This window comes from Haematobia irritans, chromosome 1 (assembly GCF_050003625.1).
Source record: "Haematobia irritans isolate KBUSLIRL chromosome 1, ASM5000362v1, whole genome shotgun sequence".
Lineage (NCBI taxonomy): Eukaryota > Metazoa > Arthropoda > Insecta > Diptera > Muscidae > Haematobia > Haematobia irritans.
In genome coordinates this window covers 258,590,146-258,611,532 of record NC_134397.1, presented here as the reverse complement: position 1 = coordinate 258,611,532, position 21,387 = coordinate 258,590,146, and the positions used below count along the sequence as shown (strand labels likewise).

The 21,387-nt window shown below is 34.6% G+C and overlaps 1 protein-coding gene across 1 annotated transcript in view; it reads left to right on the top strand.

The window, feature by feature from the left end:
• Positions 1–19,079, top strand: part of LOC142220926 (beta-mannosidase-like) — a 30,150-nt gene extending 11,071 nt beyond the window's left edge. The window contains exons 3-11 of the mRNA XM_075290354.1: positions 1,892–2,396; positions 2,471–2,558; positions 2,624–2,798; positions 7,067–7,355; positions 7,421–7,731; positions 9,254–9,672; positions 17,941–18,147; positions 18,211–18,390; positions 18,469–19,079. Of these exons, the coding sequence (XP_075146469.1) occupies positions 1,892–2,396; positions 2,471–2,558; positions 2,624–2,798; positions 7,067–7,355; positions 7,421–7,731; positions 9,254–9,672; positions 17,941–18,147; positions 18,211–18,390; positions 18,469–18,870 (2,576 nt within the window). The 3' untranslated portion in view covers positions 18,871–19,079. The remainder of the gene's footprint in view (positions 1–1,891; positions 2,397–2,470; positions 2,559–2,623; positions 2,799–7,066; positions 7,356–7,420; positions 7,732–9,253; positions 9,673–17,940; positions 18,148–18,210; positions 18,391–18,468) is intronic.
• The last annotated feature ends 2,308 nt before the right edge of the window (positions 19,080–21,387 follow it).

The window sequence follows — 21,387 nt, the reverse complement described above, 5'->3', positions numbered from 1 at the left end:
TTTTATAATGAAACTTCGAAATGTGGGTTATTAAAGATTTATAGTCAGTAACAGTGCTTGATATAAACGAAATTGACTGATTTTTGGATAAAATATTATTTTTTTTTATTGCAAAAATAACAATTTTGTAACAAAAAACTGTTTTTGGTACAAAACTTTAAAATTTGGAAGGAATTCAAAAACTCTAACAAAAGAAGAACGTGGAGTCGAGTATAAACATACATAAATAATTTTATAATATAAACATAAATTTATTTAGGTTTGAACAGTTTTTTATTAGCATTTAACACCATCGCTCTAAAATGTCTTTTATTTTTCATTAATAATTCATTTTAAAGAAAATAAACTTTTTAAATTGTTTTAGCTGCAAAACTCGAACTTAATGCCCGCTTTTATATTTGAAGGTGTCCGTCAACTCCCCGTGGACTACTTATTAATAAAGAGGAACTAAACTTTGTTTTTATAAATTTTACTGTGTAATTTTTCACTATTTCCTCCTTATTTCATTTTACTGTCCCAACTCTATAAAGAGTATAGTGCCCTTTCGTTATTTTTATGAAGACTCCTGATTTCTTTTAACGAACCAAGAAACCGTATTTATCATTTTGGCACCATAATATTTAGACTTAAGCATATCAAATTATTGGCATCATAAAACAGTTTTTCGAAACAACATACAAGCAGGTTCACAGAAATTATTCTCTTTTGACTCTTTCGCTGTGTTATGTTGATATCTTTCGTCAACTCTCCATCTCTATTTCTTTCTTTATACTCTCTCTGTCGCTTTGAATAAAATATCACAACATATGTATGTTTAGTCGAAATTTGTAAATTTATATATGTTTGCATTCACACATATGATTTTTATGAAACATTCATGCCCCAAACATAATATATTCTAACATATTAACATAGATGTCCCAAACATTTAGTGTTAGTTTAGGAACATTGCATGTGTGCACTTAAATATATTGTTTTTTAAAATTTTGCCCGAAACATATTTTGTTTATATCGGAACATATGAAAAACATATTTTTCTAACAGTGTAGAGACACGCAGTGGAGTAACATATATATCTGCCAGAACTGTGTCCTTAGAACTGTAACAGGATTTCTCTGGATCACCTTTATATGGAATCCAAACAGTAAAACAAGTATCTCCTCGGTTGTTTTCATAGTAATCATCCAAATCACCATCTTGTGGATAGGCAACCAATACCCAGGTAAGGGTTAATCTTCAAATCTTGATATTCAGATCTTGAGAGCGAAATGCAGTGCTTCAAAGGAGAGCCTCTAGGTTAGGTCTGAATAGAATACATGAAGATGCTGTAGCTGAAGCGATGGGAAGCTACAAGGATAAGGCTGTTCTCGGGGCTCGACCGCCACCCATAACCGGGGAGAAAACAGACCTCCCCCGACTAGTTTTGCAGTCGCCTTAATTCGTATCTATCAGTATTTGATGACAGAGCAGTTGCAATGTGTGTCATCTGCAATCAAGGGCGACGTGAACGCTTCAACTTTTTGCTTGTCTAGCTAAACCAAATTGACTGACCAACAGATTACTTAGAATACCACCCATCCTAGTCGCAGACTTTCTTGAACTCGGTTTCAGCTGGTGTACCAAAGCAAAAACTGTTACAACAAAACAAATGACCACCAACTGTGGTATCACTATGGACTGAATAATCTTAGTGAGTCTAAAATAACGGGCTGCCACTTTAACTAATAGAGTTTACCTACATCCATATCATTACAATTCGGTCCTTTTGATTTATGTTAACTATATTAAAAGTCACACGTTCCAATTAATTCAATTAATAAAATAGAATAAAGTAGTATAAGTTGTGGGATTCCACGATTGATTCACTAATCTATATTAAATTTTCTTCTAGCTAGTATTGAAAATAATACCAAAGTCAATCTAACCTTCCATGGCATCGATACAGTGGCTACTATACGTCTAAATAATCACGTCTTGGGCAATACCGACAATATGTTCATTCGTTATTCCTATGATATTTTACCCTATTTGCAATCGGATAATAGTTTAGAAATTGAAATTAAATCACCTTTATTAGTGGCCAAAGAGAGAGCCGATGAACTTATTGCTCAGGATAAACAGGCTCCACCCCATTGTCCTCATGTAAGGGAAAATGGTGAATGTCATCGGAATATGTTAAGAAAAATGCAAATGAGTTTCGGCGGAGATTGGAATCTGGCTGCTCCATCTATGGGAATTTGGAAAACTGTCGATGTGGAGTATTATGAAGTTGCCATTATGAGAGATGTCGATGTGGCCATACGGCGCAATGATACCCATTGGACTTTGGATATAAGAGTATTTCTTAGCACCGGAATGAGGGAGAATTTCTATGCTGAATTACATTTTATAGCAGCGTGAGTATATTTGGGATATTTTTTCTTGGAAATTTTATATTTTTAAGATTTTTTGTCTTGCATAATACTTTTAGGGAACTTTTGGATGCCCCATATATTCTGAAGAAAAAATTGATTTTATACAATTCTCCACAAATTGAATTTGTCATTCACATACCTAAGGTAACCATTTAAAAATTTATATATAATTTTTTCATTAAATTTTTTTCTTTCGTTATCTCTCTTAGGAAAAAGTACAATTATGGTGGCCTAATGGTTATGGAGAACCAAAATTATATCCCTTGTATTTCAGAGCTTACTGTTGGAAGGATGTAAATGGGCCAGCCCTTAGGTCAAAAACTCGATCCCAAAAGACCCTTAATATTGGTTTCCGTACTATTGAATTGGAAGAAGATGTAGATGGTAAGCTGTACAAATTTAAAGAGAGGTGGTGTGATAAGTAATGAGTCTCGTAGTCAGTTGAAAGAGTACTACAAGTGTACGGCTTCCACCAGATCGATGCGTGTAGAAATAGAAGATTCCGAGGATAGTAGAAAAATAGGAAAATGCATGTATTCATGTTTTTGGATCATTATATTGACAGATAGCTGATTAAAAGTGCACAAGAATGCTGAGACAGTAGGCTTTCGGAAAGATCGCTTGGATAATATTCTGAACGAAATTTTGGATATGAGAAAGTTCTCGATGGAAAAGTTAGGATGACGAAAGAGCATCCGCCGAACGTGACTCTAAGAAAGCTAATACTATCCCATCATTTTCTTTTTCTGGGAAAACTTTAACAGTGTTCGACGCTGAAAGAGTTTCTGGATTGTTTCATGACAGTCTGCGAAACAGTAGACATTGCTCGGCGACAGTGCTGTGAAGAATGCCAAGACTATCCCATCGTTTTCTCTCTCTTCCTTTCTCTGGGCAAGAAACATAATCGTGAACAGTTTTCGACATTGTTTTAGCACGATCCGCACGATCACTCCCATTGTTTTCTCTCTGTAGATAACAATCTTTAACAATCGTGAGCAATTTCCGATGTTGTTTTACAACGATCGGAGAGAGTTTCTGGATTATTTCATGACAGTTGGCGACACAGTACACCCCCGCTCGGCAGCCTTGTTTCGATAAATGTGAAGACTATCCCATAGTTTTCTCTCTCTAGGCAACAATCGTATTGGTGAGCAGTTTTCGACGAAGTTTTAGCACGAATTTCGAGCATGAGAAAGTTCTCGACGGAAAAGTTACGATGACGACACATCCAGAACAGCATCCGCCGAACGTGACTCTAAGAAAGCTAATACTATCCCATCGATTTCTTTTTCTGGGAAAACTTTAACAGTGTTCGACGCTGAAAGAGTTTCTGGATTGTTTCATGACAGTCTGCGAAACAGTAGACATTGCTCGGCGACAGTGCTGTGAAGAATGCCAAGACTATCCCATCGTTTTCTCTCTCTTCCTTTCTCTGGGCAAGAAACATAATCGTGAACAGTTTTCGACATTGTTTTAGCACGATCCGCACGATCACTCCCATTGTTTTCTCTCTGTAGATAACAATCTTTAACAATCGTGAGCAATTTCCGATGTTGTTTTACAACGATCGGAGAGAGTTTCTGGATTATTTCATGACAGTTGGCGACACAGTACACCCCCGCTCGGCAGCCTTGTTTCGATAAATGTGAAGACTATCCCATAGTTTTCTCTCTCTAGGCAACAATCGTATTGGTGAGCAGTTTTCGACGAAGTTTTAGCACGAATTTCGAGCATGAGAAAGTTCTCGACGGAAAAGTTACGATGACGACACATCCAGAACAGCATCCGTCGAACGTAATCCTAAGAAAGCTAATACTACCTCATCGTTTTCCTTTTCTGGGAAAACTTTAACAGTGTTCGACGCTGAAAGAGTTTCTGGATTGTTTCATGACAGTCTGCGAAACAGTAGACATTGCTCGGCGACAGTGTTGTGAAGAATGCCAAGACTATCCCATCGTTTTCTCTCTCTTCCTTTCTCTGGGCAAGAAACATAATCGTGAACAGTTTTCGACATTGTTTTAGCACGATCCGCACGATCATTCCCCATTGTTTTCTCTCTGTAGATAACAATCTTTAACAATCGTGAGCAATTTCCGATGTTGTTTTACAACGATCGGAGAGAGTTTCTGGATTATTTCATGACAGTTGGCGACACAGTACATCCCCGCTCGGCAGTCTTGTTTCGATAAATGTGAAGACTATCCCATAGTTTTCTCTCTCTAGGCAACAATCGTAATGGTGAGCAGTTTTCGACGAAGTTTTAGCACGATCCGAGAAAGTTTCTGGATTATTTCGTAACAGTTAGCGAAACAGTAGACTGTACTCGGGGACGATGTTCCGAAGAATGGGAAGACTATGCCATCGTTTTCTCTCTGGATAAATATCGTAACCGTTAGCAGTGTTCGACGCTGTTTTAGTACAATCCATGAGAATTTCTGGATTGTTTCATGACAGTTCATAAAGTATTATATCGCGCTCGGCGACCGTGCTCCGAAGAAGGTAATGACTACAACAATCTTAATCGTGAGCAGTTTTTGATGTTGTATTAGCACGATCGGAGAGACTTTCTGGATTGTGTAATGACACTTGGCGAAACCGTTGACTGCCCCCGGCGACATCGTTCGGAAGAAGGTGAGCGTACCGCAAACGTGGCACATTTCCTCTATTTGGGCAACAATCTTAACCGTTACCTGTATTCAACGCTGTATTAAAAAGATCCAGAAGAGATTCTGGATTGTTTAGATTCAGCGACAGTGTTCGGAAAAAGGCCAAAACTATCCCATTGATCTAAAACGAGGCTCGTTTTCTCTCTTTGTGCAACATTCTTTACCGTTTGGGAGCCACCGTGGTGCAATGGTTAGCATGCCCGCCGTGCATACACAAGGTCGTGGGTTCGATTCCTGCTTCGACCGAACACCAAAAGTTTTTCAGCAGTGGATTATCCTACCTAAGTAATGCTGGTGACATTTCTGAGGGTTACAAAGCTTCTCCAAATAGTTTCACTGTAATGTGGAACGCCATTCGGACTCGGCTATAAAAAGGATGTCCCTTGTCATTGAGCTTAATATAGAATCGGACAGCACTCAGTGATAAGAGAGAACAAGTTCACCAATGTGGTATCACAATGGACTGAATAGTCTAAGTGAGCCTGATACATCGGGCTGCCACCTAACCTAACCTAACCGTTATCAGTATTCGACGCTACTTTAACATGATGCAATGGAATTTCTAGATTGTTTCGTGAGAGTTGGTGAAACGGTAGAACGCGCTCGTCATCCGTGATTCGATGAATGTGAAGACTATCCCATAGTTTTCTCTCTTTCTCTGGGCAACAATCCTAATGATGAGCAGTTTTCCACGCTATTTAAGCACGACCCGAGAGAGAGAGGGTTTTGTGGCAGTTGACGAAATGGTGGACTGCATTCAGCCGTAAACGCGACAACTTTTCTTTCAGGATTGTTTCGAGAAACAGTGCACTGCACTCCGCGACCATACTTTGAAGAATTCGAACACTATCTCATACGCAGCAAATATGACATTATTTCTTTCTCTCCGGGCACCCGTGAGTGATGCTTGACACTGTATTAGCTTGATCCAATAGAGTTTCTGGACTTTTGCGTGACAGTTGTCACAACTGTGGACTACACCATACTCCGAAGAAGGCGAATACTATGGCATCGACCTCAAACGTTGCACTTTCCCCTCTCTAGACACCATTTTTAAAAGTGCTAGTCAGTGATTTTGCTCGATCCAGGATCGTTTAGTGACAGTTGGCGAAGCAGTAGACTCCACTCAGTGATCAGGCTCCGAAGAGCACGATCATCACATGTTTATTCCCATCGGAATAAAAATGTGATCACCCCAAATTCCTGACAGAAATTTTAGTGCATGATAAAGCTGTTGGTGGCGCGGTGGATGTCGTGTTCACCAAGTCCGGATAACGAGCGCAATCAAACAAGATCAATCCGAGGAAGATTATGCTTTATTTTGTGGTAGTCAACAAAGCACGGATCCACACACTAAGGAATAGTCGATAACATACAATTAATTTCAACTTAAATGCATCCCCATAGACCGTAAAGTTGATCGCCACCGTTAGGTTAGGTATAGTGATAGCCCGATGTTTCAGGCTCACTTAGAATATTCAGTCCATTGTGATACCCGAGTGGTGATCTTCTCTCTTATTACTGAGTGCTGCCCGATTCCATGTTTAGCCCAATGACAAGACATCATTTTTATAGCCGAGTCCGAACGGCGTTTCACATTGCAGTGAGACCACTTATAGAAGCTGGGAAATACCCAGTAATGTCACCAGCATTACTGAGAGGGGATAATCCAAAATGGTGATATACTACCTTACATATCTCAACTTGACGCAGGCGACTTAGTCGAATTATTCTGTAAATTGTGGCCCCGAGCGAGGTCTTTTTGTTTCGGAAACTCTCTTGCTGAACACAGAGGTTAGAAAAATAAGGAGAAGTTTTCTCCTCAACGAAGGCTGATTTCTCAGGCCTCGAGAAAAACGTCAGTTATTATTTCTGAATGGGTGGTCACATGAGGTTAGGTAGAGTGGATAGTGTATGGACACATTGAGACTCAGGTCACCTACTTCAGGGTTGGTAATTATATTAATCACTTGGTTTTCTTTACAGATTATGGACGAAGTTTCTATTTTAAAGTCAATGATCATCCGATATTTATAAAAGGAGCCAGTTATGTACCATCGCATATACTTCCAGAGCAGTCCTATAGAGAATCGACATTGGAGCATATTGTAAAATCTGCAAAAGAGTCTCATTTGAATATGATACGTGTATGGGGTGGTGGTCTATATGAATCGGATACATTCTACAATTTAACAGATTATTACGGCCTACTGGTATGGCAAGAGATGGCATTTTCGCGGGCCACATATCCCATGACTTTCAAAGATTTTGTAGAGTAAGATTGAATAGAAAATCTGAATGAAATCAATTTTTTACTACATTTTCAAAATTTATTTCTAGATCCATACGTTTGGAGGTCTACCAAAATGCCAAACGTTTGGCCTTCCACCCCAGCTTAGCCATGATTGTGACCAATGATGAAATTGAGTTATATTTGACTAAAAATAAAACCGAACTTGGAGATGACTCCCAACGTCTGGAAGATGAATATCGCCAACTCTTTATGGGTATCATACGTCATGAATTAGGTGTTATATCGCGAAATGATTTTAATCCGCGAGCAGGACCTATGATCTCAACTCCTTCAATGGGTGTTGAGGAGAGTAAAAAGGATTTATCCACAGAACCTCAAAATCCCAATTACGGTGATGGTAAGTTGAAAAACTAAGTGTGTATGACAGAAATCTAGGATAACTAGTAGGAAAATTAGTAGGTCCTTTTTTAGATAATAACACTAACTACAGATTTCGAAGGATGTACCGGCAAGCAACTTGAGGATCTTGTTTCTACCGCGGAGCTTATAATAAATTTTAGTGTTATGGGTAGATGACTTGAAAAGGCTGTAGAATGTAACCCCGAGAATCTTGGGGTAATTTGTGGTCGGCATTATTTTGCCATCGAATCTGACATTCAATTGCCTGCGTATTACCGCCATCCATGTAGTGAATAGTGTGGCTGAGGATTTGGTGGAAGATATCCTCAGATATCCATCTATTAATTAAATATCTGGTAAAATCAGCCAGGTAGACGTTCAATCGATCGCATATGTCATCAATGATTGGACAATAGTCCACATATGATACAATCTCGCCGTATCGAATTCCTTCGACTGAGATCTCACGATCTCTTGTGCTTTATGCAGATACTTGCTGCTGATGGTAGATTATTCCGCTACTACTTCCGCAGTGATCGTAAGCTAGAACTGTTAGGGAGATGCAGAGATCGCCTCCCTATATATTCCAACATTCAAAACACGGAGGCATACCCCTAGGGTAAATCTGGGAGCCACCGTGGTGCAATGGTTAGCATGCCCGCCTTGCATACACAAGGTCGAGGGTTCGATTCCTGCTTCGACTGAACACCAAAAAGTTTTTCAGCGGTGGATAAGAGAGAAGTTCACCACTGTGGTATAACAATGGACTGAATAGTCTAAGTGAGGCTGCCACATAACCTAACCTAACCTCAGCGGTGGATTATCCCTCCTCAGTAATGCTGGTGACATTTCTGAGGGTTTCAAAGCTTCTCTAAGTGGTTTCACTGCAATGTGGAACGCCGTTCGGACTCGTCTATAAAAAGGAGATCCCTTGTCATTGAGCTTAACATGGAATCGGTCAGCACTCTGTGATAAGAGAGAAGTTCACCAATGTGGTATCACAATGGACTGAATAGTCTAAGTGAGGCTGATACATCGCTGCCACCTTACCTAACCTAACCTAGGGTAAATCTGATATTGACGTTGCCATAAGATTGAAATCAGTATTTTTTGCCGATATGGGTGAGTGTGTGCCGGTAGAAGTTTAAGTGTTCCAAAACAGTGAGAATAAGCTGCAAAGACCTGTGAAAAGAGATATGATCTTGGTGAACTTCTACTAAAGACCCAACAAGGCGAATAAGATTAGGGAGAGATTTCATGAGAATCGCAAGTAAAATGAGTCGATTTGCCCATGTTCATAACTAAGCGTCTCGTGTTACAACTGTCTCACAATTGCCAAAACTTTCGGGAGAACTAACTGGACTCGTTTCATTAAAGATTTTGCAAATCTTGATTTCCGTAGATTAATTTCATATTGATTTCGGTAACCAGCTTTACATTATTATTGAGCAAAAACCATTCCATGAGATCATAGATCACTTTTTTATATGATTCCTAAACTATATTTTTTTGTTTTACAGTTCATTTCTGGCAAGATGAGAAAGATGCATGGGATCCAGATATCTATCCGCGAGCTCGCTTCATTACCGAATTCGGATTTCAAAGTCTGCCAATCATGGCGTCATGGAATCGCACCATGAACGAAAATGATGATCTCAATTCTATCGTAACCCATCGTCAGCATGATCCAAAAGGTTTTCTACCCATGATGAAATTGATTACAAGACATTTTAGCTTGCCCGCCATGGATTGGAATGAAAATATCGATAAATTAATATATATTAGTCAGGTGTCACAAGCTATGGCTGTGAAGACTGCCACGGATGTATTCCGTTCGGAACGTTCACATAAGAGAACAATGGGAGCAATGTATTGGCAATTGAATGATGTTTGGGTAGCACCGACTTGGTCCAGTATAGACTATTTTGGGAATTACAAGGTAAGGCAATGGCAAATGGCATATTTTAATTAGAAGACAATTAAAATAAAAAATACAATTCGTTTAATTGGTTAACGCCGATTTGCACATCATCGGTAATTGAAGTGATCGTGTGGAGTGTAGATGGTCGGGAGTCGAATCACGGTTGTCACTCAAGCCAAAACTAATCTACCAAAATATGAAGAAAATTGTAGCAAAAATCGACCAAATTTTAAAATTTTATTTTGAATTTTTAATCAAATTTTTGTGGTTAGTATGAAAAAACGTCTTTTCTTCGAAAAAAGGTTTTATTACAGTACTTTAAACGTTTATTTCAGTATTTGTAATACTATGATCTCTCCTATTAACGAAAATTGTTTGAGTGCACAAATATCCCTTGAATTCTAAATGGGTCTAAACGTTTTAAAAAATTATGCTGTCACAAACTGAAAATAGAAAAACTACTTATACTGGACTTTGATAGACCTAACAATAAAATTAAAATTTTTAAAGATATTAATTTATCGAAAATTTTATTTCTATTTTTGTCAAAATTTTATTTTTATAGAAAATTTTGGCAAAATTTTATTTCTATTTTAATCCTATAAAAAATTTTGTCAACATTTTATAGCTATAGAAAATTTTGTCAAAATTTTGAAAAAAGGTTTTATTACAGTACTTTAAACGTTTATTTCAGTATTTGTAATACTATGATCTCTCCTATTAACGAAAATTGTTTGAGTGCACAAATATCCTAAAACGTTTTAAAAAATTATGCTGTCACAAACTGAAAATAGAAAAAACTACTTATACTGGACTTTGATAGACCTAACAATAAAATTAAAAATTTTAAAGATATTAAAGATATTAATTTATCGAAAATTTTATTTCTATTTTTCTATTTTAATCCTATAAAAAATTTTGTCAACATTTTATAGCTATAGAAAATTTTGTCAAAATTTTATTTCTACAGAAAATGATGTCAAAATTTTATTTCTGTAGAAAATAAGTCAAAATTTTATTTCTTCAGAAAATGTTGTCAAAATTTTATTTTTAAAAAATTTGTGTCAAAATTATATTTCTACAGAACATTTTATTAAAATTTTATTTCTACAGAAAAATGTCTCAAAATTTTATTTCTATAGAAAATTTTGTCACAATTTTATGCCTATAGAAATTTTTCTCAAACTTTTATTTCTGTAGAAAATTTTATTTCTATAAAAAAAAAAAAAATTGTCAACAAAATGTTAACTCTATAGAAAATTTTGTCAAAAAATGTTAATTCAATAGAAATTTTGTCAAAATTTTATTTCTATAGAAAAGTGTGTCAAAACTTTATTTCTATAGAAAATTTTGTCTCATTTTTTTCTATAGAGAATTTTGTCAAAATTTTATTTCTATAGAAAATTTTGTCAAATTTTTATTTCTACACGGATGAAAAAGACTGTTTTCATATGTTTGGCTATAAACATTATATGTTTGGAACACAAATTTTTAAACACAATATTTTTGAGTGCAAGCATATAATATTCATAAACTAGCATAACATGTTTGGGACATATATGTTAATATGTTAGAACATATTATGTTTGGGACATAAAATGTTTTTAAATATAATATGCTTGGATGCAAACATATATTAATTTAGAAGTAGCCTATAAACATATATGTGTTTAGTAGATTGGATCGCTATTTAACAGGGTTGTTGCTTGTTATTACAAAATTAACATTTTATTTTTCCTTGGGCAATTGATCAGCTACTTCTTCGATCCTTACAAACTGTGTGGCCCGCTGTTCGAATCCCCGTCCGGCAAAAGGTAAAATTAAAATAAAAAAAAAATCATACAATTGAATAATTTCTTCTACAATGTTTGTATTACAGAAAAAGGTGCTAAGAATTAAAAAATCTCGTGGAAGTGAGAAAGATGTGGGGGAATATACAATTGGGCAGAAACAAAATTTTGAGCATTCAGGTCGAAAACCTATGTTGTTAGCACCTATATTACCTGTTTATTTTCATAATTCATTATGATTGTAACTATATAAATAAATAAAATTTTGAGCACAATATTGTTTGGGAGAATTTTTTTAAGCATATAATATTTTGGGGTGCAAAATGCTTCCAAACATATTATATGTTCACATAATAACATATTGTTTATTGGAAGACAACATTATTGAATTTGGATGCAAAAATACAAAATGTTTGGAACTTAGACTACCCAAACATATATTGTTTAGACCAATATGCTTTCAAACATATTATATATTGGAAGAGATCAAACATATAAATGTTTGGGCAATACCCAAAAATGTATATGCTTGAAGCAAAATATGTTTGGAAGTATATGTTACAGAAGCGATTTTTTGTGAGCGTGTATAGACAATTTTATAAAAATTTTATTTCTATAAAAATGTTTGTCAAAATTTTATTTCTATAGAAAATTTTGTCAAAATTTTATTTCGTTATTGTTGTTTTGTTTAGCTTAACCAACAGAGGAAAAGTATGCTTGTCAAATTTATTTGGGCAAAGCCCTATAGACTGCAAGATGGTTGGATGTACAGCTGTTTCGGAATTACCACATTCCTCATCAGCATCCTCTACTTGCAGCAAAACTATCAACCAATTATCAGAATAAATTCGGGTAATTCACTCAACCCAAAGTGAACTACACTTGAACCTCCCGAAAAAGGGTTTGATAGTCGGCTACTGCCTAAACAAATTTGCAAGTATATCTCATTTCCTTTGCCAAACTCAAATCATCGATTTGAATGTAGTTAGCTGGGTTTGTTTTTGAGCGTGCTTCCTCTATCTTCATTCGTTTTGTTTGTTATTGTTGGCTTCTCTTCAATCGTTATTGTTGTTTTTGACCTCAGCTTAAAAAAAAATTATTTCTATAGAAAATTTTGTCAAAATTTTATTTCTTGCAGTCTGTAGGGCTTTGCCCAAATAAATTTGACAAACATTCTTTTCCTCTGTTGGTTAAGCTAACTTGTAGTTTAGTCAATGTATGGTTTTAAGCTGCAATAATAAAAAAAAAACAACAATGCTTAAAGAACAAAACCAACAATAACAAAACAAAAAGAGTGGAATATAGAAAATTTTGCTAAATTTTATTTCTATCGAAAATTTTGTCAACATTTTATTCCTATAGAAAATTTTGTCAAAATTTTATTTCTATAGAAAATTTTGTCAAAATTTTATTTCTATAGACAATTTTGTCAAAATTTTACTTCTGTTGCAAATTTTGCCAAAATTTTATTTCAACAGAAAATTTTATCAAAATAAGAAATTTTGTGATAAATATATTTCTATAGAAAATGTTGTCAAAATTTTATTTCTACAGAAAATGTTGTCAAAATTTTATTTTTATAGAAAAAAAAGATGTGGACTTATTCATTTGGAATCCCTTGAGTGCCGTAAAATAAAATGTTCTATTTTGTTCGTTTATAAAGTAATTAATGGATTTATAGATTGTCCGTCTATTCTTCAGTTGATTAGTTTTAATGTACCGGTGCACTGTTTACGAAACCATGATTATTTTGCTATTCCAGCTCATAGAACTAATTATGCATCCTTTGAACCAATTTTGAGATCTTTAAAGGAATTCAATCACTTAAATAATAAATTTTGAATTAGATTTTTCAATTTACCTAAATAGATTTAATACTTTCTTAGACTTCATTTATTTTTATAATGTCTAGTCTGCAAGGAATGTATTCCATAGACTGAATAAATAAATAAAAAAACAAGTATATACGGCCGTAAGTTCGGCCAGGCCGAAGCTTATGTACCCTCCATCATGGATTGCGTAGAAACTTCTTCTAAACACTGCCATCCACAATCGCATTACTTGAGTTGCGGTAACGCTTGCCGATGGCAAGGTATCTTAAAACCTCCTAACACCATCTTCTAAATTGTATGTAAGTCCATACGTGGTATATATTAAATCAAAAAAGATCGATCCAATACGCATATAATTCAGTTTGACAAAGTAGACATAAAATTTTGACAAAATTTTCTATAGAAAAAAAATTTTGACAAAAATTTCTACAGAAATAAAATATTAACAAAATTTTCTATAGAAATAAACTTTTGCAAAATATTCTATAGAAATAAAATCTTGGTAGATTATTTTTGGCTCGAGTGGCAACCATGATTATGAACCGAATAAAATTTGAACAAAATTTTCTATAGAAATAAAATTTTGACAAAATTTTCTATAGAAATAAAATTTTGACAATGATGAAAATTTTATTATGAACCGAATAAAATGTTAATAAAATTTTCTCTAGAAATAAAATTTTGACAAAATTTTCTATATAAATAAAATTTTGGTAGATTATTTTTGGCTCTAGTGGCAACCATGATTATGAACCGATGTGGACCAATTTTCGCATGGTTATTAGAGACCATATAACAATATCATGTACCAAATTTCAGGCGGATCGGATGAAATTTGCTTCTCTTTGAGGCTCCGCAACCCAAATCTGGGGATCGGTTTATATTGGCGCTATATATAATTATGGACCGATGTGGACCAATTTTCGCATGGTTATTAGAGACCATATAACAATATCATGTACCAAATTTCAGGCGGATCGGATGAAATTTGCTTCTCTTTGAGGCTCCGCAACCCAAATCTGGGGATCGGTTTATATTGGCGCTATATATAATTATGGACCGATGTGGACCAATTTTTGCACGGTTATTAGAGACCATATACCAATACCATGTACCAAATTTCAGCCGGATCGGATGCAATTTGCTTCTCTTTGAGGCTTCGCAAGCCAAATCTGGAGATCGGTTTATATGGGGTCTATATATAATTCTGGACCGATGTGGACCAATTTTTGCATGGTTGTTAGAGGCCATATACCAACATAATGTACCAAATTTCAGCCGGATCGGATGCAATTTGCTTCTCTTTGAGGCTTCGCAAGCCAAATCTGGAGATCGGTTTATATGGAGTCTATATATAATTATGGACCGATGTGTACCAATTTTTGCATGGTTATTAGAGACCATATACAAACATCATGTACCAAATTTCAGCCGGATCGGATGAAATTTGCTTCTCTTTGAGGCTCCGCAAGCCACATCTGTGGATCGGTTTATATGGGGGCTATATATAATTATGGACCGATGTGGACCAATTTTTGCATGATTGTTAGAGACCATATACCAACACCATGTACCAAATTTCAGCCGGATCGGATGAAATATGCTTCTCTTAGAGGCTCCACAAGCCAAATCTGGGGATCGGTTTATATGGGGTCTATATATAATTATGGACCAATTTTTGCATGATTGTTAGAGACCATATACCAACACCATGTACCAAATTTCAGCCGGATCGGATGAAATATGCTTCTCTTAGTGGCTCCCCAAGCCAAATCTGGGGATCGGTTTATATGGGGGCTATATATAATTATTGACCGATGTGGACCAATTTTTGCATGATTGTTAGAGACCATATTCCAACACCATGTACCAAATTTCAGCCGGCTCGGATGAAATATGCTTCTGTTAGAGGCTCCACAAGCCAAATCTGAGGGTCCCTTTATATGGGGGCTATACGTAAAAGTGAACCGATATGGCCCGTTTTCAATACCATCCGACCTACAGCGATAACAACTACTTGTGCTAAGTTTCAAGTCGATAGCTTGTTTCGTTCGGAAGTTAGCGTGATTTCAACAGACGGACGGACGGACGGACGGACATGCTTAGATCGACTCAGAATTTCACCACGACCCAGAATATATACACTTTATGGGGTCTTAGAGCAATATTTCGATGTGTTACAAACGGAATGACAAAGTTAATATACCCCCATCCTATGATGGAGGGTATAAAAAAATTGTCAACATTTTATTTTTTAAAAAATTTTATTTTTATAGAACATTTTATTAAAATTTTGTTTCTAAAGAAAAATTTCTCAAAATTGTATTCCTATAGATAATCTTGTCAACAAATTGTTAATTCGATAGAAAATGTTTTCAAAATTTTATTTCTATAGAAAAGTGTTTCAAAACTTTATTTCTATAGAAAATTTTGTCTAATTTTTATTGCAATATAAAATTTCGTCATTTTTTTTATTTCTATAGAAATTTTTGTCAAAATTCTATTTATATAGAAAATTTTGTCAAAATTTCTATAAAAATGTTGTCAATATTTTATTTCTATAGAAAATGTTTTCAATATTTTATTTCTATAGAAAATTTTGTTAAAATTTTAGTTCGATAGAAATTTTTGTTAAAATTTTATTTCTATAGAAAATTTTCTCAAAATTTTATTTCTATAGAAAAATTTGTCAAAATATGTTATATATTGAAAATTAGGATTATTTGTTTTAAAATCTCGAAAATCCCGCATGACAGCCTTAATGAAAATTCAAAGGACTGGTGCTGCTGTGAGTAGGTTGGGACCTTATTATACCCTCCATCATAGGATGGGGGTATATTAACTTTGTCATTCCGTTTGTAACACATCGAAATATTGCTCTAAGACCCCATAAAGTATATATATTCTGGGTCGTGGTGAAATTCTGAGTCGATCTAAGCATGTCCGTCCGTCCGTCCGTCTGTTGAAATCACGCTAACTTCCGAACGAAACAAGCTATCGACTTGAAACTTAGCACAAGTAGTTGTTATCGATGTAGGTCGGATGGTATTGAAAACGGGCCATATCGGTCCACTTTTACGTATAGCCCCCATATAAAGGGACCCTCAGATTTGGCTTGTGGAGCCTCTAACAGAAGCATATTTCATCCGAGCCGGCTGAAATTTGGTACATGGTGTTGGTATATGGTCTCTAACAATCATGCAAAAATTGGTCCACATCGGTCAATAATTATATATAGCCCCCATATAAACCGATCCCCAGATTTGGCTTGTGGAGCCACTAAGAGAAGCATATTTCATCCGATCCGGCTGAAATTTGGTACATGGTGTTGGTATATGGTCTCTAACAATCATGCAAAAATTGGTCCATAATTATATATAGACCCCATATAAACCGATCCCCAGATTTGGCTTGTGGAGCCTCTAAGAGAAGCATATTTCATCCGATCCGGCTGAAATTTGGTACATGGTGTTGGTATATAGTCTCTAACAATCATGCAAAAATTGGTCCAAATCGGTCCATAATTATATATAGCCCCCATATAAACCGATCCACAGATGTGGCTTGCGGAGCCTCAAAGAGAAGCAAATTTCATCCGATCCGGCTGAAATTTGGTACATGATGTTTGTATATGGTCTCTAATAACCGTGCAAAAATTGGTCCACATCGGTCCATAATTATATATAGCGCCAATATAAACCGATCCCCAGATTTGGGTTGCGGAGCCTCAAAGAGAAGCAAATTTCATCCGATCCGCCTGAAATTTGGTACATGATATTGTTATATGGTCTCTAATAACCATGCGGAAATTGGTCCACATCGGTTCATAATCATGGTTGCCACTAGAGCCAAAAATAATCTACCAAAATTTTATTTATATAGAAAATTTTGTCAAAATTTTATTTCTAGAGAAAATTTTGTTAACATTTTATTCGGTTCATAATAAAATTTTCATCATTGTCAAAATTTTATTTCTATAGAAAATTTTGTCAAAATTTTATTTCTATAGAAAATTTTGTTCAAATTTTATTCGGTTCATAATCATGGTTGCCACGCGAGCCAAAAATAATCTACCAAGATTTTATTTCTATAGAATATTTTGCAAAAGTTTATTTCTATAGAAAATTTTGTTAATATTTTATTTCTGTAGAAATTTTTGTCAAAATTTTTTTTCTATAGAAAATTTTGTCAAAATTTTTATTTCTATAGAAAATTTTGTGAAAATTTTATTTCTATAGAAAATTTTGTTAAAATTTTATTTCTGTAGAAAATTTTGTCAAAATTTTATGTCTACTTTGTCAAACTGAATTATATGCGTATTGGATCGATCTTTTTTGATTTAATATATACCACGTATGGACTTACATACAATTTAGAAGATGGTGTTAGGAGGTTTTAAGATACCTTGCCATCGGCAAGCGTTACCGCAACTCAAGTAATGCGATTGTGGATGGCAGTGTTTAGAAGAAGTTTCTACGCAATCCATGATGGAGGGTACATAAGCTTCGGCCTGGCCGAACTTACGGCCGTATATACTTGTTATTAATAATTACGGATGGTATAAACGAAGTGACGGGAGATTATTTATAAATATACATTTTAGCAATAGGATTTTGTAATAAGTATTTATTTCATGATTTTTCCTCTCCCTCTCTCTCTTTCAGTTAGTTTGGTATTGGTCCAAACAATTTATGGCTCCCACTTCAATCATTGCTTTGATTGACTCGACAAATGATCGCATCAATATCACTGTGACAAAAGAAGAACTTGTTGATGATATTGAAGAACCGGAAAAATACAATATCACCATGTACATATATCAATGGTCTGAATTATATTATCGACATGCGGAGACTTATGAAATAGATGTGGTAAGTTGAGTTGAAAACATTTTAATATAGATTTTCGTTTCATCTGTATCCTCTCGTTTGCAGCCATCCAATGGTTTCTATAGGAAATATATTGATCTTCCAAAGATCTTTAATGAAACTTTTACCATTTACAACAGTTTTTTGAAATTCAAATTGAATAAGAATAACAAAACTATTGCACATACATTCATATTTCCTAGTAATTTCCATCAGGTTATAGGAATGGCAGATCCGCAATTAAAGGTGAGTTTGGTTATTATAATGTTTATAGGGAATAGGATTTTGACTCTAATTATTTTTTTTATGTATTTCTTATTACAGATACGTTTCACTCCCGATAACTGTGATGACAAATCGACACGTTCCCGATTCAACTATTACAGTTTTTCGATAACGATTAAGAAACCTGCACTGTTCATCTATTTGGAACTCTATCATCCAAGAATTGAAAAATATAAACTCTCAGAGAATGGATTTGTGCTTACAGAACCGATCAAGTTGATACATGTGGAAATAGAATTGAAAAGTGAGGGATGTTTGGAATTGAAGCCAGAGCATGTTCGTATCTTAACAGTTAATCAGTTATTTATACCAAGTATCACAAGCCCTTATATAACGACTACGGATACCAGTAATGTAACACGGCATACAACACCGGCAATGACTTATGGATCAACGACTTCAGTGGAGGATGGAACAACTATATATGTCACAAAACCATAGATGGAACCCGGAAAACCTGGAGAAAATTGCAGTGTAGAAATACAGCTGCCAGAAATGCAACGTATTTCAAAATTAAGTTCCTTAAAGAGAGTGAAGAATTTTTAATTGAAAATAACATAAGTTCTTTTTCTTTAATAAGTAATATCGATTGTCACATAGTCTGTTATTCATAATCTAATATACAATTGAAAATGTTATATGCAAATGTATTTAAGTACCCTCTTCTTGTATTATTCCCATGTGATCGTATGTGATCATATTATCCGTAGTATTTGTAGTTTGTAGTCTAAGGGATAGTCGTCCCATCGAAAGTTAGGTTGGGCTGTAGAGGATGACAGCAATTCAAATTGATGGCAACTTAGACCTCTATAGATCCATTGTAATTCCTAGAGGTAATTAATTTTCTAATTTTTTCTTCATGAGAAGGTCTCCCTTACAATCACTCAAGAAATTTCATGTATCCGGCTTCCTTTAGTTTGCTTAAAACATCCAACTGATGAAGGTAAGTATGTTCCCTATGCTAAACTCTCACAGATCAATAAGATCTGCTGGATACTGGCGCAAAAAGTGGTACGAGTCTTCCGTTATATGGGTTTAAGCCCCGTTTACCACCCGAACCAAAAATAATCTACCAACGTTTGCAGAAAATTATACCAGAAAACTACAAAAAAATCCTATTTTGTATAATTTTATTTCTATAGAAAATTTATTTCTATAGAAAATTTTATTAAACTTTTATTTCTAAAGGTAATTTTGTCGAAAATTTATCTATTTAGCAAATTTTCTCCAAATTTCATCTCTATAGAAAATTTTATTTCTATAGATAATTTTCTCAAATTTTAATAAATTTTATTTCTGTAGATAATTTCGTCAAAGTTTTATCTCTACCGAAAATTTCCCTCAATTTTATCGATCGACATGGACAATTTGGTCAAAATTTTATTTCTGTATAAAATTTTCTAAAATTTTTATCTCTATAGATTTTTTTTCCAAATTTTATCGTTTTGTTTTGTTATTGTTGGTTTCTTTCTTTAATCACTGTTGTTGTCTTTGATTTCAGCTTAAAATCATGCATCAAATCGATGATTTGACGGTGGCAAAGGAAAAGAGATATGTTTGTACGAATTTATTTCGGCATAAGCCGGCTATCGTGTAAACCCTTTTTTCGGAAGGTTCAAGTGTAGTTCACTTTTGGGTTTAGTGAACTGCCTGAATTTATTCTGATAATTGGTTGATAGTTTTGCTGCAAGTAGAGTATTCTGATGAGGAATGTGGTAATTCCGAAACGTGCGTCCATCCAACCATCTTGCAGTCTATAGGACTTTGCCCAAATAAATTTGACAAACTTTCTTTTCCTCTGTTGGTTAAGCTACACTTGTAGTTTAGTCAATGCATGATTTTAAGCTGAAATCAAAGACAACAACAAATTTTATTTCTATAGAATTTGTTGTCAAAATTGTATTTCTATAGAAAATTTTCTCAAAATTTTATTTCAATAGAAAATCTTATCAACATTTTATTTCTATAGATAATTTTGTCAAACTTTTATCTCTATAGAAAATTTTTCTAAATTGTGTATAGATTTTTTTTTTTCAAAATGGAGAAATCGGAAAGAAAATTTGTCACAATAGAAATACATTTTGTAAAATTATAGAAATAAATTTTATAAATTTTTTTTTATAGAAAATTTTGTCATGATTTATTTGTATAGAAAACTTTCTCAAAACATTATTTCTTCAGAAAATTTTCTCAAAATTTTATTGCTATGGAATATTTTGTCAAAATTTTATCTCTATAGAAATATTTTTCAAAATTTTATTTCTATAGAATTTTTTGACAAATTTTGCCAAAATTTTATTTCTATAAATTTTTTTGTCGTTTTATCAAAATTTTTTTATACCCTCCACCATAGGATGGGGGTACATTAACTTTGTCATTCCGTTTGTAACACATCGAAATATTGCTCTAAGACCCCATAAAGTATATATATATTCTGGGTCGTGGTGAAATTCTGAGTCGATCTAAGCATGTCCGCCCGTCCGTCTGTTGAAGTCACGCTAACTTCCGAACGAAACAAGCTATCGACTTGAAACTTGGCACAAGTAGTAGTTATTGATGTAGGTCGGATGGTATTGAAAATGGGCCACTTTTACGTATAGCCCCCATATAAAGGGACCCTCAGATTTGGCTTGTGGAGCCTCTAACAGAAGCATATTTCATCCGATCCGGCTGAAATTTGGTACATGGTGTTGGTATATGGTCTCTAACAACCATGCAAAAACTGGTCAACATCGGTTCATAATTATATATAGCCCACATATAAACCGATCCCCAGATTTGGCTTGCGGAGCCTCAAAGAGAAGTAAATTTCATCCGATCCGGCTGAAATTTGGTACATGGTGTTGGTGTATGGTCTATAACAACCATGCAAAATTGGTCCACATCGGTCCATAATTATATATAGACCCCATATAAACTGATCCCCATATTTGGCTTGCGAAGTCTCCAAGAGAAGCA